The following is an 11,998-nucleotide window of genomic DNA, read 5'->3' on the forward strand; positions in this document are numbered from 1 at the left end:
GCGGAAATACAAAGGATCATGAGAGATTACTACAAGCAACTCTATGCCAATAAAATGGACAACCTGGAAGAAATGGACAAATTCTTAGAAACACACACCTGCTGAGACTGAACCAGGAAGAAATAGAAAATATGAACAGACCAATCACAAGCACTGAAATTGAAACTGTGATTAAAATTCTTCCAACAAACAAAAGCCCAGGACCCAATGGCTTCACAGGCGAATTCTAACAAACATTTAGAGAAGAGCTAACACCTATCCTTCTCAAGCTCTTCCAAAATATAGCAGAGGGAGGAATACTCCCAAACTCATTCTACGAAGCCACCATCACCCTGATTCCCAAACCAGACAAAGAGTCACAAAGAAAGAGAACTACAGGCCAATATCACTGATGAACATAGATGCAAAAATCCTCAGCAAAATACTAGCAAACAGAATCCAACAGCACATTAAAAGGATCATACACCATGATCAAGTGGGGTTTATTCCAGGAATGCAAGGATTCTTCAATATAAGCAAATCAATCAATGTGATACACCATATTAACAACTTGAAGGAGAAAAACCATATGATCATCTCAATAGATGCAGAGAAAGCTTTCGACAAAATTCAACACCGATTTATGGTAAAAACTCTGCAGAAAGTAGGCATAGAGGGAACTTTCCTCAACATAATAAAGGCCGTATATGACAAACACACAGCCAACATCGTCCTCAACGGTGAAAAACTGAAACCATTTCCAATAAGATAAGGAACAAGACAAGGTTGCCTAGTCTCACCACTCTTATTCAACATAGTTTTGGAAGTTTTAGCCACAGCAATCAGAGAAGAAAATGAAATAAAAGGAATCGAAATCGGAAAAGAAGAAGTAAAGCTGTCACTGTTTGCAGATGACATGATGCTCTACATAGAGAAAATAAAATATGTAGGAATAAACCTACCTAAGGAGACAAAAGACCTGTATGCAGAAAACTGTAAGACACTGATGAAAGAAATTAAAGATGATACAAATAGATGGAGAGATATACCATGTTCTTGGATTGGAAGAATCAACATTGTGAAAATGACTCTACTACCCAAAGCAATCTACAGAGTCAATGCAATCCCTATGAAACTACCATTGGCATTTTTTACAGAACTAGAACAAAATACTTCACAATTTGTATGGAAACACAAACGACCCTGAATAGCCAAAGCAATCTTGAGAATGAAAAATGGAGCTGGAGGGATCAGGCTCCCTGACTTCAGACTATACTAAGAAGCTACAGTAATCAAGACTGTATGGTACCTGCACAAAAACAGAAATATAGATCAATGGAACAGGATAGAAATCCCAGAGATAAACCCATGCACATATGGTCACCTTCCAAAGGGCAGATTTGAACAGTTGCTAATCAAGGGAGGATCAGCCAAGAAAGCACCTGAGGCAAGATTAAAGGGACCAGAGAAGCTCATCAAGATTAGGAGTCCAGACCACCTGAGATGACATTAAAGGAGTGCAGACCTTGAACACACCCTAATCTTGTCAGAGACCCCACCCTTGAACCACTGTTGTAAAACCCCTCATCAAATCCTCTGGGATTGGGACACATAGCTTTTTGGGGCAGGAGCCCACTGTGTCCCCCTTTGCCTGCAATACAGCTGTTCTTTTCTACTTCACCCAAAACTCTGTCTCCAAGATTTGATTCAGCACCAGTACAGAGAGGCTGAGCTTTCAGCATCAATACCACCTAGTTACATGATAAACTGACAAACAATATCTACATCTCCCAATTCAGAGGAGTCTCCCAAAATATTAAGTGAATAGAGTGAGATTAGATAAAGAATCATAATCCTTACATAAATACCTAAACATACAAATAGAATAGATATTATATATTGTTTAAGAACAAATACATTCTGAGTAAACGTACAAAAAAAGCTTGCACACTAAAGATGACTTGTCAAATTCAAGGTGGTGGTAACCTCTGTGAGCAAACCAAGGGGCAGAAATGGGGCTTAATAATAACTCTATTATCAATGTTTCATTTTTTTTTAAATGATCTAATGCAAAAGCATAAGCCAATAATGTCTGCTAACTGCAATCAGCATGTACATCAATGTTTGGTATATTTTTCTTTAACTTTCCTGAACTATTTTATAATTAATCATTTTAAACTGATTAAAGAGAAGAAAATATAAAGTTTAGGTGCTCTCAAATGAGAAATACATTTCTAGGTCAAACAGGGTAAGACATAAAATAAAAATTAGAAAAAAATAAAATAAAATAAAAATTAGAATACCCCAGAAAAAAGCACTTACAAATTTATAAAAGGCATAAAAAATCAGTAAAAGGAATAAATGCCATTTTAGAGAAATGGACAAAGATAATAACTGAGAACAAATAAATACAGAAAATTTTAAAATATTAGACACTTATTGTCACCTAGGCAAGGGATACGTTTTTAGAAAAGCAAAAGCAACCTAAAAATGACACATTTCATAGATAGCTAGTGGGAAGCAGCCGCATAGCACAGGAAGATCAGCTCAGTGGTTTGTGACCACCTAGATGGGTGGGATAGGGAGGGTGGGAGGCAGGGAGATGCAAGAGGGAAGAGATATGGGAACATATGTATATGTATAACTGATTCACTTTGTTATAAAGCAGAAACTAACACACCATTGTAAAGCAATTATACTCCAATAAAGATGTTAAAAAAAAACCAACAAAAAAACAAACAACCAGTTACTAAGCAGCTGATGTGTGCCAGGCATTCTCCTAGGTGTTAGGAACACAGACATGCTCAAGAAATGGTTCTGTCTTCACCTTATTTAATACTATAGCAGCCTGCACTACCCAACACTGGCACTCTCAATCCTGTGTATACTATTATACTTTTTCCTTTTTTTTCTCCACTACCTATCTCCTTTGAACATCTTATTTTTTACATGATGTATTTTCTGTCTCTGTATGCTACAATGTAAGCTCAAGGAGGGCAGAGATTTTGGGCTATTTTTATGGCTTAACCCATCCCTAGCGCTCATCCCAGTGCCTGCCAAACCAATACATATATATTTGTTGAAGGAATGAATGAGCAGTTTACAGTTTAATGGGGAGATAGATCACTCACTCACATACTGTATATAGTGTGTTCCAATACTAAATCTTTGCCTTGGAACTCAAGAATATACCTACACACTTTCAAAAAATATAAAATAAGAACACCTTCCTGACCCAGGATTTGCTCCTATTATGGAAGTCCCAGGTTTGGACAGTGTTGTCTCTAATGGCTGTTATTTCTGATCCATAATTAAGTGTACTTTTCTGCTTAAAATAAACTTCACAAATGATGTTTGCGGACCGAGTTATTTACTGGAGCCAAATGTTAGGGAAGCAATTAAGACAGTGCATCACCATTATCTCAAAAACAGTAAAGACACATTGGCTCTATGGTGATAATAATTTAATGGAACTCTTTTTTTGTCTTAAATATAATGATGATTTCAGTATGGCTTAGAGAAATGAGTTTTGGGGGTGAAATCTTAATGCGGTTGTCTCTTCTGTTTACAAATCTCTTTTGAAATAGTTTTAAACTTTGTGGAAGTAAATCTGATTTATTCCAATAATGTTCTATTTGGTTTAACTTCACTTAAATGGCTAAAGTCTCCAGAACTGGGCTCGAAATGTATGCTCCTAATAAGGGACGTGTTCTGTAAAGCCAACAAACTGCTTGTGGACAGAAGTGCACGTATTTTCCTGTCCTCCTCTGCTGAGGGTCCAGAGGGCGCAGGTGCCTGCGGGAACTCACTCAGGGCTCTGCAGATATCACTGACCGCTCTGAAGACCACGGCCGAGAAACTGACTCGCAGTCGCACTGTCTTCATGTTGGGCAGGCGGAGGCGAAGCATTTTATGCTGAGGGGTGAAGAGAAGCTTTGCATCTGCCTGGACCCCACATTTGTCCAGGGTCCAGTGTGTTTTCAGAAGCCAGCAGTGTTTCTGTTCCCACCAAAGGGCAAAGTCTGACCAGTCCTGGGCTATGTCTGCAAGAACGGAGAACACAGTGCAGTAAAGTAAGAGTGAGCACTCGCACCCCAGAGTCAAGTCCTTTGTGTGCAAAACTGAAGCCAACACTGGTCTTCAGCTCCCACCTCCTCCTCCAACCCAAGGTTTCATCATTCTTGGCTTCTTGTCAAAGTCCCTAAGGTGGGGCAGGTAGAAGACAGACTGAACCTTACCTTCTTTATATTTAAATACTATGGAAGGAAGAGAAACATACAATTTTTGTTCCTGATGAAGTACTAAAGTTATCTTCTCCCAAGTCCTTTGGTGCCATGGTCCTTTCTGGGAAGGCCAGGAGCATCACCTCTGTTTAATCAAGATTATTTCTCTAATAGAAATGAATCCCTCCACAAGGTAATATCAACAGTTCCCAATCAAATTCCATGCAGAAGTACTGGGAAGCTGACATTTCACTCTTCTCAGGAATGTCTATCTCTTATTAGTTCCACCATATTCCCAGTTTCCAAAGTGTTTACATTGAAATCAGAGCTGAATATTTTCTCTCTTAATGGTAGCATCAACATTGAATTCTTCCCCTTCTTCAATGCCCCTTGGCATCTAGGTTGAATCTTTCCCCTTTGCCAATGTTAGAGTCAATATTAAATCTTTTATTTTGCTAAATTAAGAGCCACCGGTATTTTTATTTACTTAAAAAATAGTTTCTCCCTCTTTCTTTCTCTCTATTTAAATTAGAAAACCTTTCTCTCAGTGCCATTAGACGAAGTATAAATGCTATAACTACTTTGGAAAGTCCTATTCAGTAATTTTTCTCTGAGCTATATACCCATTAGAAATGCATGTACTATATAGTCACCAAAAGACAGGTACTATCTGTAAAAGCCCCTAAATGGAAACAATTCAAATATCTATCAATAGGTAAATGGATAAATTGTGGCATAATCATACAATGGAATATTTTACAGCAATGAGAATCAATGAACCCAAACTATATGCAATAGCATGGTTAAATCTCACAGACATAATGTGGCAGGAAAGAAAGCAGATGCCTAAGAGTATATTATCCTGTATAATTCCACTTATATACAGTGTGAAAACAAGTAAAATTATTCCTATGGAGTAAGAATTCACGATAGTGGTTACCCTTGGTGGGGCAGTGGCTGGGAGGGGTTAGGTGTGGGACTTGGGTGGGGGAACAGGTAATATTCTCTTTCTTGATCTGGGTGGTGGTTATATGACTTTGTGAAAATTCACTGAACTGTACACTTATAATAAGTGCACTTTTCTGTATGTATATGATACTCCAATGAAAGCTTACTTAAAAATACTTTATATCACTAGTATAAATGATAAGCTAACATCTGTGGTCGTAAGTAGAAGACAAAAAATAAATACAAAGAAAATAGAACATTATTAAATTCTAGGTACCTCATGTTGACTCGTGATGTGAAGACTTTGACCCTGAAGACTTCTTTCCTTGTTTTAAACAGGGTGAGTAGCAAATGGTGGACAATGTTAAAAGACATATTGGCACTAGGCTGCCTGCATCATGGAGCAATCAAGCATTAACAGAGAATCACACAATAATCTAAGGCCCCAGGTGTGGTCTAAAGTCACCATGGAAGGGGTCCCCGTTCTTGTGCAAATAGGTTTTTACACCTACTGGGGAGCTTTAGTTTGCCACCAAAGACTCAAATTTTCACATTGGGGGTCAGGGGGTGGTTTGGGCTCCTTTAGGGCTTCCCATTTCTCTTCCTCTTGCAGGCAGGGGCCATTACAAGATGGATGATCAAAAAAATTTAGGGCTTCCCTGGTGGCGCAGTGGTTGGGAGTCTGCCTGCTGATGCAGGGGACGCGGGTTCGTGCCCCGGTCTGGGAAGATCCCACATGCCGCAGAGTGTCTAGGCCCGTGAGCCATGGCCGCTGAGCCTGCGCGTCCGGAGCCTGTGCTCCTCAATGGGAGAGGCCACAGCGGTGAGAGGCCCGCGTACCGCAAAAAAAAAAAAAAAAAAAAAAATTTAGATGGTCAGACAATCCAGTTCAGCCATTTAGTGGTGATGCAACAGAGAGGGTTTCAAATGTAGAGAAACCATAAAGAAGCAGCAACTTACTGATCTGTTCCACTAACTTGAGCATCACTCCCCCAATGTGCAGGTCTCCAGACACTCTCAGTGTGACATCCTTCTGCTCCTCTTCATTTGGATGGTCAACTTGAATCACGAGCTCCCAAGAAGCAGATGCAAAGTCACTGGATGAGAGCATTGTGGCAAATGCAGGTGTCTGTGTGTAAAAAGGCAGACAGATCAGAAGGAGACTGGGACTCGCCAAGCAGACCTTGCAGAGCAAAACTTATTTTCCCCCATTTTAGCCCCCTCTTCAAAAATGCCATAGGGTTTCTGATATTAAATTCAGCATCTTAACTTTAAAGACAAAAACTCTTATAAGAATGATCTCAAGCCTTCTAAATTTATGTACTTCATTTTTCCACCCTCCCAGGTCTAGCTGGCTATTTTCTGTGCCTGTCCAGTGCATCCATCCCTCTCTACTGACTTTTCTTGACCTTCTCTGAACTATTTTAGCAATAGGCAACAAATCATGGCAATCCTTGACACTTAAAAAAAAATCAACTTTATTGAAGTATAATTTGTATACAATAAAATGCATTGAATTTAAATGTACACTTTGATGTATTTTGTTGTATGCAAATTATACCTCAATAGAACTGATTTTAAAAAAGGAAATTAAAATCTTTATCTTGGGACTTCCCTGGTGGTGCAGTGGTTAAGACTCAGTGCTCCCAATGCAGGGGGCTCAGGTTCGATCCCTGGTCAGGGAACTAGATCTCACATGCATGCCACAATGAGTTTGTATGCTACAACTAAGGAGCCAGCAAGCTGTAACTAAGGAGCCCTTGAGCTGCAACTAAGGAGCCTGCCTGCTACAACTAAGACCCAGCACAACCAAATAAATAAATATTAAAAAAATCTTTATCTCTAATGTATATACATATGTATTATTACATTCCTCCCATAAATACTGATGACATCTTCTGGTATGAAAATTCAAAAAATAAAAATAGAGCAAAATCGTTTCTTTTTTAGTCTTATAAGGTAGTTTTATCTTAAGCACATAGAGATGCAGGTCATTAGTTATTGCCAGATATTTGATTTACTTGAGTAACCGTTTTATATCATATAGAAGTTGATAAACAAGTGCATCAATTAAGTTTTTGGACACACCTTTAGCAACAGATTTAAAACAGGAGTGACAGACATACAAACCCACTCTTCAAAGTACAGTTAAGGGTGAGAACTTCAAACCCATAGTGTTCTCCTCGTTGGAGGAACTATGATGAAAGAAGCTAAGCAGTATCAGAACTGAGTGTTGTGGGGGTAATAGGAACACTGGGATTCCAAATTGGCAGGACTTAAAAATGTCAGCTCTCTCTTAAATAGAAAGCAAATGGTACTACCTCTCCTGGCTATTTTAAGATTTAAAATAAAAATCAGTCATTTAAGTGATAACAAATGTTTTTCACTTTGCTAGGTAAAGACAGCTTATGAGAAATCTATGTTTTCATAAGACCTGTTTTTGAGAAACATCTGTGCATGCAAACGGCCCAGGAAAGGGCTTCTCTAATGGAAAGTGCACACGAACCCTGAGAACCTTATTAATATGCAGATTCTATTCAGCAGGATCTTATTAACATGCAGGTTCTAGTCAGCAGGTCTGGGGTGGATGTGGAAACCCTGCACTCATAACAAGCTCCAGCTAATGCTGGTCTTCCTCTCACACCCTCAAATTGCAACAGCGACTTGAAAAATTAGCTCCAGGACTCAGTTCCTCCCTTCAAACTAACTAGATCACTTATTAAGCCAGGACTATGGTGACCTCTCAGAAGGTCTGCAGAAAGTGGGCATAGAGGGAACGTACCTTAACATAATAAAGGCCATATATGATGAACTCACAGCTAAAATCATACTCAATGGTGAAAAGCTGAAAGTATTTCCCTCTAAGATCAGGAACAAGACAAGGATGCCCACTCTAGCCACTTTTATACAACATAGTATTGGAAGACCTAGCCACAGCAATCAGACAAGAAAAAGAAATAAAAGGAAGCTAAGTTGGAAAGGAAGCAGTAAAACTGTCACTTTTTGTAGATGACATGATACTATACATAAAAAATCCTAAAGAAGTCACCAAAAAACTACTAGAGCTCATCAATGAATTCAGTAATGTTACAGACCACAAAATATATATATACAGTAATCTGTTGCATTTCTATACACGAACAATGAATTATCAGAGAAATTAAGGAAACAATCATATTTACCACTACATCAAAAAGAATAAAATACCTAGTAATAAACCAACCTAAGGAGGTAAAAGATCTATACTTGGAAAACTATAAGACACTGAAGAAAGAAATTGAAGACAGCACAAACAGATGGAAAGATATACCATATTCATGGATTAGAAGAATTAATATTGTTAAAATGACCATACCACCCAAGGCAATCTATAGAGTCAATTCAATCTCTATCAAAATAGCAATGGCATTTTTCACAGAACTAGGACAAATAATTTTAAAATTTGTATGGAAACACAAAAGACCCCGAATAGCCAAAACGATCTTGAAAAAGAAGAACAGAGATGGAGGAATCATGCTCCCTGACTTCAGACTATACTACAAAGTTACAATAATTGAAACAGTATGGGACTGGTACAAAAACAGACACATAGATCAATGGAATAGAACAGAGAGCCCCAAAATAAACCCACACACTTGTCAGTTAATCCACAACAAGGGAGGCAAGAATATACAATGGAGAAAAAATAGTCTCTTCAATAAGTGGTGCTGGGAAAACTGGACACCTACATGTAAAAGAATGAAATTAGAACACTCTCTAACAACATATACAAAAATAAACTCAAAATGGATTAAAGACCTAAATATAATCAGAAACCATAAAACTCCTAGAAGAAACCATAGGCAGAACACTCCTTGACTTGAATTGTAGCAATATTTTTTTGGATCTGTCTCCTAAAGCAAATGAAATAAACAAATGGGACCTAATTAGACTTAAAAGCTTTTGTATGGCAAAGGAAACCATAAACAAAATGAAAAGACAACCTATGGAATAGGAGAAAATATTTGTAAAAGATGCAAAAGACAAGGGATTAATTTCCAAAATATACAAACAGCTTATACAGCTCAATTAAAAAACAAAAACAAAAGCAAAAACAACACAACCTATTCAAAAAATGGGCAGAAGACCTAAATAGACATTTCTCCAAAGTAGACATATAGATGGCCAACAGGCACAGGAAAAGATGCTCAACATGTTAATCATCAGGAAAATGCAAATTAAAACCACAGTGAGATATTGCCTCATACCTGTCAGAATGGCTATTATCAAAAAGACTACATATAACAAATGTTGGCAAGGATGTGGAGAAAAGGGAACCCTCCTACACTGTTGGTGGGAATGTAAATTGGTGTAGCCACTGTGGAAAACAGTATGGCGGTTTCTCAAAAAACTAAAAATAGAACTACCACATGACCCAGCAATTACACTCCTATGTATATATCAGAAACAAAACAAAACAACCGAAAACACCAATTAGAAAAGATACATACACTCCAATGTTCATAGCAGCATTATTTACAATAGATATGGAAGCAACTTAAGTGTCCATCAACAGATGAGTGGATAAAGAAGATGTGGAATGGAATATTAGCCATAAAAAAATGAAATTTTGCCATTTGCAAAGCATGGATGGACTTGGAGGGTATTATGTTGATTGAAATAAGTCAGACAGAGAAATACAAATACTGTACAATATCACTTATACGTGGAATTAAAAAAATAAAACAAACTAGTGAATATAACAAAAAGGAAACAGACTCACAGATTTACAGAACAAACTAGTGGTTACCAGTGGGGAGAGGAAAGGGGGGAGGGGCAAGATAGGTAAAGGAAATTAAGAGGTACAAATATTATGTATAAAAGAAATAAGCAGCCAAAACTAACACAACATTGTAAAACAATTTTACTACAATAAAAAAAATTTTTAAAAATAAAATAAGCTACAAGGATATATTGTACAACTCTTAAAACTCTGAGCTAAACTCTCAGTACCTTCACTAAGCATTCCTACTAACATAAATCTTTCCCAGTGAGGACACAATAAAGATAACTCTTTCATAGAAAAACTCATAACACGCCATTGACGTATTTGATTTTAAGATCCTTACAATTTCTAAAATGCTATGATTTGAGGTTTTGTTATTTAAAATGTTTTGTACATAAAGAAAATAACCTTACTTTTAAGGTGACTCCTTACTGCTTGTTTCGTGAGCAATCAGACAGAGGGTTTTTTCTTTTCCTAACCTGGGCAATCAAAACACTTCTCATTTAGGCAATAAATGGTGATTCCCTTACAGCGAAATTCTGGCTAAAATTAGGCAATCTGGTTTCCCCACATTCCTCTCCTATCTTTTCTGCGCCTTTTTGAGCGAACTTCTCACGTTCAGCAAGCTGTTACTTGTTGAGGAAAGCACATATAAGTTACAGACCAGAACAAGAAGCATAGCGCACCACCAGACCTGCCTTCCTCTGGGGAAGCCCAGTTGCCCACTTCCTCGGGTCCTTTATAGAAAACTCAATCAAGAAAGACAGACAGACGCAGGCAGGCAGACAGAGAGAAAGACGGGGGGAAATAGACCCAACGCTTCCCCTGGAAGATCAGAATGAGTGGGTCCGAAGGCCTCTGGCCTGTCTTTTGCCAGTTCTGCAGGGCCCTGGGGCCCAGGGGAGTGTGGTGGGTGGGTAGAAACCTGCCCCCTACCCCCATAAAGGCAGTACCCGCGGCTGGACGCAGAGTTTACTTTGCGCAGCCAGATACATAAGGACGGAGAAGGTGGTCACAAGAGGAGGACGCGGTTTTTAATTCGGCAGCCATTTAAGTGCAAGGGGCTGTAGAAAGGCAGGGACGGGGGTCTCGGGAACCACTGGTGCCCATCGCAGCCTCCCCTCCCCGCCTGGTCCCGGCCCCTCGCCACCCACCTCCTTTCCGGAGCCTGCGGCGTGCGGAGTCGCTGCCCCCTGGAGACCCGGCCAGAGGCCCCTGCGGCCGAGACAGGGGCGCGCGGTGGCGGCAGCTGCTCCGCGAGGTTCATCTGGCGAGGGCTGCGCGCGGATCTGCCACCTAGACTGGCGCCCTCCCCCGCCGCCCAGTCTCCGCCCCGCGCGGCCCCCGGGGCAAGGCCGGCCAGCACAGCGGGCAGGAGGCTGCACGCCCAGCCCCCGCCTGCCAGGTCCCCCTGCCCGGGGAGGAGGCGCTCCGCAGACTTCACGGGCTAAGGGTGGTCGCCGGGCTACCGTGCGGCGAGAGGGCGGGGAGAACCCGGCGGAGGCTCAGCCCGGTGCCCCTCTTGCGACCTCTCATCCTGCCCACCCTCCCTTAGACCGCCTCCAGTTTCCCGGTTCCCCGAGGCCCGCCCAGGACTAGCCCGGTGATTAAGGTCCTGCTACTTCTCCGCCCTCAGGGTGTACCAGTCACTCACACCCCGGGGTGCGTCCACGCGCCAGGAGCCCCGGCTTCAGGTGGGAACATCCGCCTCCCCTCTAGAGAGCCTGGAGGATCTGTGGTCGCCAGGTGGAAGAAACAAAAGCGGTTCATCTCTGAGTAAGAGGGTGGTGTAAACCCCTGAGAAGGGTGAGGCACCCCAAACATGCACGATGGAAGACCCTGGGGGAACCCAAGGCCCCGCCCCTCGCGGAAGTCTGGGTGGCTCACCTCACATTCACCACCCAGCCCTCCGCTCACCCTCCTGTCGGATTCACATCCGAAGAGAGCAGGAAGGGTGGGTGACCTTAGGGAAGTTACACAACCTCTCCAAGCCTCCTTCGCCCAAATTACACACTTTTGTTGAGTGTTTACCATGCACCAGGCCAGGGGCTGAGCTTTGAGGATACAGTGGTTATAAAATAGA

The 11,998-nt window shown here is 40.8% G+C and overlaps 1 protein-coding gene across 3 annotated transcripts in view; it reads right to left on the reverse strand.

The window, feature by feature from the left end:
* Window positions 1-11,366, reverse strand: part of FERMT1 (FERM domain containing kindlin 1) — a 61,604-nt gene extending 50,238 nt beyond the window's left edge. The window contains exons 1-3 of one of the 3 annotated variants that reach the window (XM_024123587.3): window positions 11,070-11,366; window positions 6,111-6,279; window positions 3,789-4,022 (exon numbers count right to left, since the gene is read on the reverse strand). In XM_024123587.3, the coding sequence (XP_023979355.1) occupies window positions 3,789-4,022; window positions 6,111-6,261 (385 nt within the window). In that variant the 5' untranslated portion in view covers window positions 6,262-6,279; window positions 11,070-11,366. Of the gene's footprint in view, window positions 1-3,788; window positions 4,023-6,110; window positions 6,280-11,069 lie in introns of those variants that run through there. The other 2 variants (XM_024123586.3, XM_055090357.1) reach the window with 2 other exon arrangements.
* Window positions 11,367-11,998: the final 632 nt, after the last annotated feature.

Source organism: Physeter macrocephalus, chromosome 14 (assembly GCF_002837175.3).
Source record: "Physeter macrocephalus isolate SW-GA chromosome 14, ASM283717v5, whole genome shotgun sequence".
Classification (NCBI taxonomy): domain Eukaryota; kingdom Metazoa; phylum Chordata; class Mammalia; order Artiodactyla; family Physeteridae; genus Physeter; species Physeter macrocephalus.